This window comes from Sturnus vulgaris, chromosome 14 (assembly GCF_052056855.1).
Source record: "Sturnus vulgaris isolate bStuVul1 chromosome 14, bStuVul1.hap1, whole genome shotgun sequence".
NCBI classification, from domain to species: Eukaryota; Metazoa; Chordata; class Aves; order Passeriformes; family Sturnidae; genus Sturnus; species Sturnus vulgaris.
The window spans coordinates 18,043,808-18,056,894 of NC_142256.1; the positions used below are offsets into that span (position 1 = coordinate 18,043,808).

At 50.0% G+C, this 13,087-nt stretch overlaps 1 protein-coding gene across 1 annotated transcript in view; it reads left to right on the top strand.

Moving 5' to 3' along the window:
* CD99L2 (CD99 molecule like 2) overlaps positions 1-13,087 on the top strand; it is a 30,467-nt gene that overhangs the window by 13,367 nt on the left and 4,013 nt on the right. The window contains exons 2-10 of the mRNA XM_014881564.2: positions 2,446-2,499; positions 4,442-4,480; positions 5,884-5,979; positions 6,196-6,276; positions 7,191-7,283; positions 8,873-8,935; positions 9,938-9,973; positions 10,050-10,163; positions 12,658-12,723. Coding sequence (XP_014737050.1) covers positions 2,446-2,499; positions 4,442-4,480; positions 5,884-5,979; positions 6,196-6,276; positions 7,191-7,283; positions 8,873-8,935; positions 9,938-9,973; positions 10,050-10,163; positions 12,658-12,723 — 642 coding nt within the window. The remainder of the gene's footprint in view (positions 1-2,445; positions 2,500-4,441; positions 4,481-5,883; positions 5,980-6,195; positions 6,277-7,190; positions 7,284-8,872; positions 8,936-9,937; positions 9,974-10,049; positions 10,164-12,657; positions 12,724-13,087) is intronic.

Below are 13,087 nucleotides of genomic sequence, written 5' to 3' on the forward strand. Positions count from 1 at the left end.
CCTGAGCACCTTTTGCCCACCTTGGCCCCCTCATGTGCCAGCTGGCTCTTTGGAGAGTGCTTTTGGAAGGGGCACCCTCCTCGCATCCTGTGGGGAGAGTTGCCAAGGGAGCCGTCACCAAACCCAGGGAGGTTGTAAGTGCTTCTCAGCTGCCAGGTCCAGGGAGCCCCAAAGCCAGGTGGGGGGAGCTCATTTTTTGGGACACTGTGTTCCCTGCTGGGTCCATGTCCCCACTGGGGGGACATCTCTGTCCAGCCCCACAACCCTCAACAGCCCTTCATTAGAACATGTGAGCTGTACATACCCTGCAACTATTCACTCCTCCACTCAGTATTTGGGCTCCTGCACTGAAGGCAAAGCATGGAAAGGATACAATAACACAGGGCTCAGCGTGCAGCAAGTCAGTGCCTTAATATTGACTTAATCATGGAGAGCAGAGGCAGTGAGGGAAAGGGAAGGGAGGGCTCCTGGCATAACAATGTGAGTTGTTGCTGCCACCACATCTCTCCTGCCAGCTCACATGATGACGGAACATTTTCCTCATTCAGGTTGGTAATGCTCATTCCACCAGAGATGTGATGTGGGTTTCACCTTCTGCCTGTTTTTAAGCATGCTTTTAAGTAGAAAGACAAAAATTATGGAGTCCTGTTAGTTCCTGGAAATCCAGTAAAGACTGGGGAAAAAGCAATTCTGGGAAAGGAAGACTGCACGAAATTGTCAGACTGACAAGGTTGGGGCAGTTGGCCAGCACAGTGATGAGTGTGTTGAATCTCAGCAGGGATGTTGGTGGTTTGGCAGCTCCCTGTGCAAGCCCTGGAGCTGGGCAGGTGTTTTTCAGCACTGTGGATGGTCTTGCACATTTCTTCCTCCTCTCTTCTTCCCCCGTAACTTCACTCCTTCACACTGACAGACCACTTGTTAACCTTGTGGCTTCACCCAGGCTGTCAGAGCAGGAGAGCATCGCCTGTCTCGCAGTGCCAGTATTTCACCAGCAATAAAGCCCAGGAGGGAAAAGTTTTGGGAAGGGAGGAGAGAAGCATAGAAGGAGGCTGAGGGTAGCAGACACAGTCCTGCTGTGCTGAGCAAGAGGCTCTTCCACATGCCTCTCCCTGTGGATTACACACGGATTTTCCCTGCATCGCCTGCTGCTGGCCATTCCTCCAGGCTCGAAGGGAAGAGTTGGCATCATTCAGCTCGATGAGAAAAACAGTGTGGCCTGGGACACTCATTCTTTATACACCCCCTCCAGCAGTGCCTAATGTCTCGAGCCTTTGCCAGGGGGGAGAAGCCCACAGCGACTTCCCAGCCCCTGCCTCTGCACACACATCACATACATCACTCTCAGGGCTGCTGAGTGTACATTTAACGGATGACAAATGACGATGAGAGGTGATATATGAGTAAGTGGAACCTGAACTGCAGCTGTTGCAGTACTTAGCGACCACTCTCAGTAGAAGTTTTTCACTGAAACACTGATACTTGCTTTCTGATGGACTGGTGCCTTCCCATTGTTATTGTCCTTGTCAGTAAAGCTTTAAATTTATTCATGAAGCACACTGGAGCTCAGGTGGCAATAGCTAAATCCATTTAGCGGTAGGAATAAGAGGAAATCCATTTTAATGTTCTCTTGCAGTGCTGCAGTACTTAGCAAACCCAAAGGATATTAATTACTCAGCATGCTCCGAGATGTAAAAGCATGAATTTATCAAGACAAATACGTCCAGAACTAGGGTAAGTCAACAGTAATTAATGCCATGCAAAAAAGAGACAGAGAAAAAGAATTAGCTGGCCCTGTTGCAGAAGAAGATGATGTAGCCCTGAGTTATCCCTGGAATATGGGACTGGAGTTATGGTGAGGCATCTCTAACAAAAAAAAAACCTGCCTGTGACTGTTATGTATATCCCTGGGATGGGGGTTTGGTCCTGGTTCACATTTCCAAGGCAGAAAGATGCAGGTGGCCTCTGAAATGCTCAGTTGTGCTTGGCAGCCAGCAGCAGCTTTTTCATGCAAAGCCTTTGATGTTGAAAGGCACTTGAGAAGAAGAGGGGCATAGGGCTTTTTTGTTTGGCACCAAATTTGTCTGCACTGTCCCAATGTTTTCATGGTGTTTAGCAATCATATAATTGTAAGCACAGCCAGAGATGAGGAGCAGCTTGAGAGATGAATTGGTAGGCCCTTCTTGCCAAATTTAAGCATAACATGTGTCTTTATACCACATCCATTAGGGCAGACAAATGGAAAATCCAGAGATGGCTGCTCTGCATTTAACAGTCACAGCATTTGGAGAGGGCTGATGTCTTCCTCATCACCAGTGTTGGGTGAGGCTTGGAAAAAAACAGCAAAAAACTAAAGCAATTTGAGCAAACAAGTCTAGCCATGCCTTATTTAAAGGTGGTTTACTCTACGTGGAGTGAGTAAAACCAGTGCTGATTCTTTGTCTCCAGGTTATGGGGATGACACAGATGACTTCAACCTAGAAGATGCCATCACCAGGCGACGTAAGTCACATTTATTCATTGTTTTAAAGAGGAGAAAACATGTTAATAGATGCAGTTTATACAACTGTTTCATCCTCTCTGCTTGGGAGACACAGGGTCTGGCTTTGCACACAGGTGGAGCTGGGGATGGTCCTGGAGAAGCTGGCTGCTGACCAGGTGCTCTTTGCTTTCTGACTCCTGTGAGGAACCACAGAGGCACAGCACACCTGTGCTCTGAGGTAGCAATGGCACTGAACTTGCCCTTTTAGCTTCCTTGCATCACTCAGTAATGCCTACCACCAGGCCTGGCCCTGTTGGCCTGGAACCAGTGCATCAGCCACTCCTTCTCCAGCTGGAGAGGGCAGCTCGCTGTGTCTGACCAGGCAGGGGCGGGTGGCACTGGGTCCTTCCCTGCTCCCATTGCAGTGTGGTGCCCGGGAAAGCAAACGGTGCGTGACGTCACTGCTCTGCTTCACTGGAGTTCCAGTGTAGCCCATCGGTCAAAAGAAGCTCACTTCCTCAGGGGGTGCCTCACTGCTGGCATGCAGCATTCAGTATTTTGGTGTTCTACACCCCAGGGACAAAACCTAACTGCCAGCACAGCAGCTGAGGGATGGGAGGAGGCTCATCTCCCTCCTTGGGAAATGTCACACGCCTTTCCCCAGTGCCAAGGGCTGAGCCCAAGACCACTGTGCACTCACACACATCTCTGGCTCCCCTTGCTGCCCAGCACTCCCCAGGCAGTTCATGGTGGCTGTCCCCAGACCCAGCACCTGGCGGAGCAGTGGTGAGGATTGCTCCATGAGTGATGCCAAGCTCTGGGATCAGGCAGAATATACCCACGTGTATCAAAGGGAAAGTTGTAATAGTGTTTGAAACCTCTTGTGCTGTAGTCTAACAACAGATGGACACTTGAGCTGTATTACTCTAGAATCTATGTGGAATAGAGGATGCTCTCTGCAGATCTCCTGCAGTGTGCCAGGATAGGCCATGGGGTATCAGACTTGGTCACAGGACTGATGTGGCTCATCTAGGATTTTGCAAAAGCCCTTTAATGCAGCATGTGAGGAGACCTGGTTAGAAATGACTAATGGCCACCTCATGTGGAAGGAAAGTGGCATTCTGCAAGCTAGAGTCCCTGCAGTGAGGGAAGGGAAGAGGCAGCACTGTCCCCATGGCCTCCTCAAGTGCTGCATCCCACTCTGGATTCATTTTGTCAGCCCCAGAGTAACGCAACCAAGGGTCTGGAGTTGGGTCACATCAAACCATACCAGCATGCTGGAAATGAAGCCCAGCAACACCACTCCGGAAATTAATGGGAATGGAGCAACCACAGCTCTTGCTCATAATTTATTCATATACTTGGTAAAGCCAGCCACTATTAATAGGCAGTGGTTTCCATATTGCTCCCTTTCTCCCCTCTCAATGGGCTGGCTGTAGCTAGTTTTAGTCCAGGAGCAGCCAGGGGTGTTGGGATCTGAGTATCAGTGTGTCACTGAAAGTCCTCCAGCTGACAGGGAACCTCCTGTGCATAACACAGCAAGGGAAATCATCTGTCATTGGACTGACTGACAAGGCCAGGGACACCAAAACATTGGCAACTCACTGCTGGTTTCCGTGCTGTTCTGTACAGCATCTGCCCTTGCCTGTCTGCTGCTGCATCCTTAGAGCCTTAGAGCAGATTGTTGCAGCTCCCTGCTCTTCACCAGCTGGGATGGGATGCTGGCTCAGCTCAAGGCAGCAGTGTCCTGTGGAGCACTGGCTCCATTTTCACCCATGGGCAGTACTGATCCCTGTGGCCACACATTGTGTGCAGGGTGTTCATGACCCTGTGCCCTGCGTTTACAAATGCAGATGTCAGAAAGTTGTGGTTGAAATCTTTGCCATTCATTCTCAATCCAGAGGTGAGATTTTTGGTGATGCCTATGACTAACACTTTTCCTCCCCATCTGTTTTGTCATAGCCACTCCCAAGGGCCCCAGAAAGCCAGCAGGTGGGACAGGTAAGACCTTGCATGCACATCATCTCAGCTCAGTGTGGGGTGTGCTTCCTGTGGGATTGAGCTGTGTGAGTCCCCTTGGGCTGCTCGTGTGTGGCTGAGTGCTGCTGCCTCAGCAGCTGCTTTGGGACCCCTTTATTTACCCATAGGGAAGATGGAGCAAAGATGGTATGTGCACCTGCACTGTTACTGTGCAGCCAAAGAAATGCAATATTGATATTTCTGTCCATGCTGAAGGTGAGTGGCAGTGGAGCATTTACAACCAAGGCAGAATTTTGCACACTTTTTAGTATCCTAATGGAGAAGACACAAATCACTGCTCAACCACACAAGAGTTTTTATTCCTGTCTGCATGGCTCCTGCTAGCTTTCCTTCCAGGAGGAAGTCCAGAGGATATTTTCCTTCCTTTATTTATTCCAAGATACCCAGCCTCCATGGAAAGTTCCATCTTGGTGAGACTCCCATACAGGGGAGAACGGGTCTCTGACTGTTGGTCTACATCAAATGTGCTGGATGGCCAGCTCCCAGCAGTGCCACGGTTGAGGAAGCTCCCTTAAATTCACATGAGTTTTATTGCCAGCATCTCCTCTGGCTCAGTTCTGGCCAGTCACTGTTAAATATAGCATGGTCACAGGAGCCGAAGGGTTGCTCAGTCCCACTGGAGGTGCCTGCAATAAACTGCATCAGAGGAGCGCTCAGAAGTAAATCCGCTCACCCCTGCATCAGGATCTTGTTACAAATTTAGGCAAATTCAATTGTCTATCTCCTTTGCCACCGTGGTCTTTGCTAGAGACAAGATGCAGGGCTTCAGTGTTTGGATCACAGCCTGAACAAGAGGTTATTCGATCCAGTAAACTCCCCCTGGGAAATGGACACGTGTGGAGGCTGAGGCTTTGTCTCAACCAGTTGCTTCTTCCCCAGGGAGTGTTTTTTGGATTAATCATGGCACTGAGTGGCTCCTGCAGTAGATTCCTGTGCCTTGGCCCCTCTCTGTGCAAACCCCACTCAGCTCAAGGTCACTCAAGGGCGGTTGCACAGGGAGCAGCGTCCCAGCCACTCACTGGCTCAGTCCCACAGCCCCTTCTCATCTGCACCAGGTTTCAGAAGATGCTACAGGTACCAGCAGGACTCCCCCAAAAGTGAATTATTTTGGGATTGCTGGGGCTGAGCAGCAGCCACAGCTTGGATGGGGGGTACTGAAATGGTGGCCAGGCTTTTCGGAAGCTTTTGTTGTAGGTCACGATTAAGCAGCATAGTGGCTGGACACCCTTTCCAGCTCCAGCCTGACGTGGGAGGCCCTGGCAAAGGTGCAGTACTATTGCACAACACCCACAGAGCAGGGTGTTTGCCAACGGCCTTGTGCCATCCCCACAAACAGGAGTATAACAATCCTCTCTCTCCTGCAGACTTCGATTTGGCTGATTTCTTTGACACTCCTGTGAAGACTACCACCAAACCAGCCAATCCAACTCCCAAGCCCTTCCCCAGGCCAGGGAAGCCAGGTAATGCAGGGCTCCCCAGAGGCTTGAGCATCCCCAGGGCACCCAGAGAGAGGGGTGCCCCCAGTATCAGCTGAAATTGTGTATAGACCAGAGCAGTGAGCTGGCCCAGTGCAGCCCCAGTCTCACAGCAGGGTGGGGGTTTCCCCACACAACATTCATCTGAACTTGTTTCAGAAGGTAACATCATTTTGGTCTTTTTTTTTTCCCTCCCTTCAGACAACGGCTTTTGGGATGTCATTCGCACCACTACGACTAAGCAGCCAAAAACTACAAGAGCCTCCCCTAAGCATAACCCAGGTAAGTGTAATCTCCACAGCCCCTGCTGCTTCACTCCGCCTCTGCTGCTGGCACGGGGAGGATTTGGGAAGTGTCATGATGGTGGTACTGCCCTTGTCCTGGTTTTTCCAACCTCTGGTCTGTTTGCTCACCTGAAACACCTTGAGAAAAAAACAAGTATTAAAAACCACAGAGAGGACTGGACATCTGAGCATTACCCTGCATTTTCTGGGGGACCTTGGTGGTTTCTGGACCATGTTTCATTCCCATGCTTGCTGGAAGGATGTGAGCTGGTTGTGCTCTCTGTCGTGGCACAGCCACGTTGGGCTCCACTGGCAGACACCCACAGGCTCAGGGCACCCAGCCGGGAATTCTGCTGCCTGCCCAGGCAGGGTTTTGGTTTGGATCATAATAAACTCAGGAGTGCACTGGTGGGAGGGCTGAGGAACTCAGTTGGCTCCATGCCGGGGTTTTAGCTGCTGTTTATCAGAGACAATATCCTCTGTCAGAGCCAGGCAGCTTGGGGGACCAACTGAGCATTCAGAGAGGAAAATAACTCCAAGGAATTAAGTCACAGGCTGTTCCAGCCAGCACATGAGCATGGTACAGCCACCTCCTTCCCTTCTACTAGCTGGGCCCTCACGGCACCAGTTTGGCTCTGACTTCTCCTACTGGCCTTATTTATCTGATTACCTGGCACTCCAGCCATGGGAACACTGTTTCTGGAGGAAGGACGTGGTATTTCCCACCACAGCAGTATGAGGGCATGGAACAGGATAGGTTTGGAAGATCTGCTATGAGGCCCCATAGCAGAATTGGGAAATCCTTATGTCTGGAGCTTCATCTCTTTCAACGGTGGTTTTCCCTGATTAATGAATTAATTGCATAGTTCCTCAGCCTATCACCGTACTGCTAACCCTAGTCTTGTTTTCTAGAAAAGGATCCTATGGATTTTAACTTGGCCGATGCCCTTGATGATAAGAATGATGGGAAAGATGCTGGGAGGCCAGATATAAGGCCAGGTGAAGGTAGGCTGACATCTCCTCTCTGTCCTGCTTGCTACCAGCCCTGCTGTTCCCTGAGGCCTGTAGGAGATCCTTCCCAATCTGACACCATTCCCACCAAGTGATGGGACAAAAAGAAACAGGTACTGTCCTGCCTGCTCGCAGTGGGGACATTTCCCCAGGCAGCTTGATCCTGGGGAGGGAAGAATCCTCTTCCTCAATGGTCCCTGGCAGAAAGGGGCTCTTCCTAAGGATTTCCTCCCTGTCTGTGCAGGTTTTTTCTCCCAGGGTCTCTTCTGATCCATTAAATTGTGGAGGTTGTATTGAGTTCCCCCCATTCCCCCTCTTTAACCGAGAACATGGGCTGCTGGGGTTCACAGTCGCTGCCAACATGTAAATCTTGAGCAGGCTCAGGTCCTGGTCTAACACACCCTATGGGCTGGGAGCGTTCTTTTTTCATCTCTGAAATGTTCCAGTGAATGAATCATTTGTCTGTGAGGATTGCTCCCCTGAGCACTTGAAACAGTCTGGGAAACAGACTTTGCACGGCTGGTTTATTGATGTTGGGATGGCTGTATACCCTGCTCACATGTGTAATTAACAGTCAGGTATTTTATTACATTGTAAGAACTAGATGACTTGTCTGCACTTTGGTATTCTGGGCTTGCTGAGTTTTCAGGCTCCTGCAGGAAAGGTTGAGGCGTTGAACTGCTGGAATGTGGCACTGGCCACAAACCAGCACACACATTCCCCTAGCATCACTGCTCCCTGGACTGCCTGGGACCTCTCCGGGCTCCAGCATAGTCAGGGCTTTCATTCTTTTCACACTCATTAGTAAGCCCATAAATCTGGGTTTTGTGGTAAGCTGATGAATAAGGCAGTCTCTTCCAGGCTGTTAAGGCAAAGGAAATCCTTCCCAATGCACAGCATCAGAGGAAGAGCCTTTTGCTGTCCCGGTGTTGGGTCTCTGCTCCTACCTTGGGAGCACCTTGCTGCACCCCAGGGCTCCCTCTGGAACTGGAGCTGAGATGTTCAACAGCGCCACTCATTCAGCTGCAGATTCACAGACCCTGTTTCTCTGTATTTATCCTGCATTAATTTGACTTGCCCACTACAAGGTAACTTTTTCATGTGTACCAAAACATGCTGGTGCTCAATTTTCCCCCTGGGCTGTTCTGTCCCTCTGGGAAGGTTAAGGGTCAACTCCTGCCTGCAAGACCCCAAGCCCAGCTACTGCAACCAGGGGCTCACTGATCCCCAGCAGCATGGCCACAGCACACACAAACCACTTCTTCCTGCCTCCTCCAATCTCAGCCGAGGCTGACCACCAAAACATTTAATTAACTCTTAAATTATCCATAATTTGTGATTATCAGTCATCATCACTCTTAAAAATCAGTCATTTAAGTTTAAAAAAATACAGTAGCATTTAAACTAGTCAGTTATTATTTCTTCTATTACCTTAAAATAATTCATGGTTAACATCTGGTAATTGTGAGAGAAGCAGTACTGCTTTTTTGACCAAGTGGGGATGGAGCAGCCCATGATCCCAACCTCTGGCACAGCTATGGCTCCCTCAGGTGCCAAACAGTTTGTTCCCATTTCTTTTAAAGGATTTTCAGATGATGACCTGGCCAGCATTGTGGATGGTGGCTACAGCCCAGACAAGAAGAAGGGTAAGTGATGACCTACGTACAGTTGTTTTCTTTAGCAGTCATAGCTCGGGGTAACCCCCAGCTCCTAGAAAGAGCCCTGTGCAGAGCAGTGCTCACCTCCATGGCAGGAGCTAAAGCGGTCTCAGCCATGGAGCCAAGGGAGAAGTTCTTGGCCTCTGTGGTCATGTCTGGTGCCAGCCATTGGAGATGCGTGGTTTTGATTCTGTGGAGGCTCTGCAGCTCCAACTGCACCAGGGCAGATGGGACCTGTGTCTCCTCTATCACCTCGAGGGCACCCTGGTGCCATGCATGGGTACATGCCTTCATTTGCCTTTCACCACACGACCACCAATGTCTGCAACAAAGGGGAAATCCAGCAACAATCGTATAAGTCGTTCACAAGGATCCACAGCATTAAATATTAAAAGCAGTCACATAAAGAGCTGAACACCACGAGCCTAAACAACATTTAATAAATCCCTGTGCCAAGGACAAGATGCATCAGAGGTATTAGTACAGTGCCGACCTGCTTCCATAAATTCAAGATGTAAGTGACTCAGCAAGGACTGCAGTTTCTTAGTGGGAGCAGCTTCTCCTCCCAGCCCAGTTTCTCCAGGGAAGGTGATGTCAAAATAGACTTCAGGGAGCCAATTGAAAGCTCCCTGACATGATGGAGCTCAGCCAGTGACCTCCCTATGATGTGTGCTGTGTAAGACTTTGACAGCCCTTCAGGTGTTCCCTTGACAGTGGAAATGTAAAAGGTGAGGGTGAGGGTAATTGTCAGACACAGGCAGAGGTGTCTCATGCAGAGGATCCCCCAAAACTCCCCCCATGCATACACAGAGGGAGAGGAGCAGCCTCAAAGCCCTCAGAAGCAAAAACAAGCAGCACAGTGGAGTGTGGGGCAGCAGAAGTGCTTCATCCCATGGAGGCATCTGCCCAACCCCAGGCCAGGGCTGCCCTGCTACCTCTCTCCTATGTGTAGGAGAGTACAGGGGTACTGACCGGATTGTGTCTCTGCAGGTGCCAGTGGCAACACCGACAACGACTACAGCAGAGGTAGGTGTCACAGTGGATGGTGAGACTGAAGGGGTGGTGTGTGTGCCCATCACAAAGCTCCCTCTGTGCCCCACAGTGGCAGAGACAGGGACAATCGCCGGCATCGTCAGCGGCCTGGCCATGGCACTCATTGGGGCTGTCTCCAGCTACATCTCCTACCAGCAGAAGAAGTTCTGCTTCAGCATCCAGCGTAAGTCCTTCCCCAAGCACCCCAGGGCACACAGCAAGCACCTGTTTTACCCCGAGCCCCACTGCCATTCTCCATCCAGTGCCCTCTAGCTGGCAGAACAAAGCCCCTGCCGCAGGTCATTGAGCCCCCCCATGTCAGGCTTTGCACAGACAGGAACCCACCAGCAGCGGCAGCCACAGGACCCACTGCCACCCCCAGGGCTCACACTGCTCCTCACACCCCACACAAACAGCCCAAGACTAAACCATCATTATCAAACACAGTAAATATGAAAAAAACCAAAACCATCCCACCCCAAAATAAACAAACCAAACTCTCCCAAATCTCAGCAAGCTGTAAAAACTCACCAGGCTGCAGGGAAGGAAGTAGGGGCAGTGTGTGCATCTGGGGCTTCAGCCCACTGCACCCTCAGCAGGTTCATGACAATTACTGCAGTAAATTGCAAATTAAACAGCAAAATTATTACCGTAAAACACCTTTTGCATGAGCTGTCCCTTAAAGCTGCTTGGTGCAGGCATTGCAGGAGGATCCATCCTCACAGCCTCAGGCCACAGCACTCACCTGACCATGGTGGGCTCCTTGCAGCTCTTTATGAGAGAGAGGTTACAAAGAGCTGAGTTACAAGTTTTTTTTTTAATTAATCAGTTGAAATCTCCTGTGAGTCCCATTTGCTCTAGGGAAAGGGTGTTTGGGATTGGAAATTTCTGTTGGAATCATGCTATTTTCCCAGTTGTGCCTGAAACAAACAGCATTTTGGTAAATTAGATCAGCAGGAAAAGTCAAAGGAATGTGATGGAAAGAAACACCCCTGTTTATTACCCCCACTTAAATGATATTTTAGCAAGAATAAATAATAAAAAAAATGGAGTAAAGGCTTTGATGAGGAGGAAGCTGAGAGACACAAAGCCCCAGAAAGGCAGCAGGAAATTTAAAGTTAATTATAAAGGAAGATTAATTTAAGCCATCAGATACGGCATGCTGGGCTAATGTCAGGCCTCAGATGCATTGCAGTGCATGACAGAAATCTAAGAGCCGTCAGCTGCTGCTTTTTATTGGAAAACATAAATGGCATTTGGTGTTATTCCACCAAAACACGTCTGAGTGGAGGCAGTGGTGGTGTGCAGTGACCGCTCTCTTGGCACATGGAGGAATAGGTTTGGTTCTTTCTCTTGCCCAGCTGTCCTTCAACTTTGAGTCTCTTCTGAGGAGCATTTGCTGATGATTCCTCTAAAGGACATGCACAATGCTGCCTAGAACTCTTCATCCCACTTTCTTTTCTTACACTTCACCTCATACTCGCCAGCCATGCCCTGGGCTGTTGCTCAGCCTCTTGGTGTCCCTGAGTTCTTGCTGTGTCTCTCCTGCTTCCAGAGCTTGGCCAGCCGCTGGCTGCAGTGTCTCTGCTGGCATGGAGACTATATGAAGGTTTTTTAGCCAGTTGCAGAACCTTTTCCGTCTTGGAGGCAGCAGCTGCCCCATTGCTACCTGAGGCTCCCACCACACTCCTTCGGCTTGACCCCAGCACCATTCCCTGCCTCCCTCCTTCCCTATCTCCCCGGGAGATACCAATGAGCCTTATCCAAACATGGTGGTGAGGCACAGGCAGTACCTGCCACACCCTGAGTCATATTTAGATGTGCAAACAAGTTACAGATGCCTGAAAAGTGTGTGCTGCATGGCCTGTTTGCCTCAGGCTTCATTTGCAGACCAGCACCCAAATCCCCTTCCCTGGTGTCTCTCTAATGAATGCAACAATTAGCACAGCACTCCCACCTCTGCCTTTCCCCACAGTAGTCCCTCAGAGGAGCTTCTGAGGATGCCTGAGGTCCATGGCACACCCCAGACTGTCTAAATTCACCTTCAGCTCTGAGTTGGACCACTCCCTTTCTCCTGCCCACTCTCCTGCAGCCACCCCTGCCCACCAGTGCCTAGCCTTGCTCCTTGGCCTCGGCTCCACTTGGTAATATTGGGAACTTCTTTGCATTTAAATAAGGGACTTAGGATTTGACACCCCACTGTGATCCTGCTTCATCACCACAGCCCTGTTCTGAACTACTTCTTGGAGCTCTGCATAACATAGCTTTAAAGCATAAATAGCTTTAAAGGCTGTGGCACATATCTGTGCTGAGGTGCAGCCCTCGCTGCACGGCAGTCCTGTCCGGGAAGCTTTCCTCCCTCCTCCTGCATTCCTCAGAGCTGAGCACCTTTTACAGGAGTTAGTTGGGCTGCCCTGCCTGATAAAGATGAGCAGGAGCCTCAGACAAAAGAGCTGGAGCTGTGCCTGCCAGGAGCTCCATGGGCACTTTGAAGCCCAGAAGGTCTCAGCACTGGCTGTGGGTTATCGAGGCTTCTGTGCTGCTGTCACTGCAGAGGTTTCAAAAAGGCATCTCGGCTGTTACAGCTCCGAGGCCCATTTCCAGAGCTTTTAAGGCATCAAAGCAAATAATTTTACTTTCTACCCTTCCCATCTCACTCTGTTTATTGTACTTCTCAGAGGGACTGAACACGGAGTATGTGAAAGGAGAGAACATGGAAGCTGTCGTAAGCGAGGAACCCCAGGGTGAGAGCCTTGTATCCCTTACCCCTACCTGCATCCCTCTACAAAAACAGTCCCTGGTGCTGCTGTGTCCCTTTGATGATGGTACCGCTTAGATGATGCTATGGCTTTTGTGAAACACCTACCACAGTGCTTTTACCCCTTTACTGCACACAAAGGAATGCCTGGTAAGAGCCCAAGGAGCTCATGCTGCAAATGATGGCAGTTAACATTCAGCTTTCATGTAACCATGAAAGTTACACTGAGAATCTTGCACAACGGAAGCATGATCTTTCTTTCAGTGACAGACAATCAAGGCTGCTGCAAAGGCTTTTCCAGTGTCACATACAATCAGCCAGTGCTGGGCACCCATTACTTGCACCCTGGT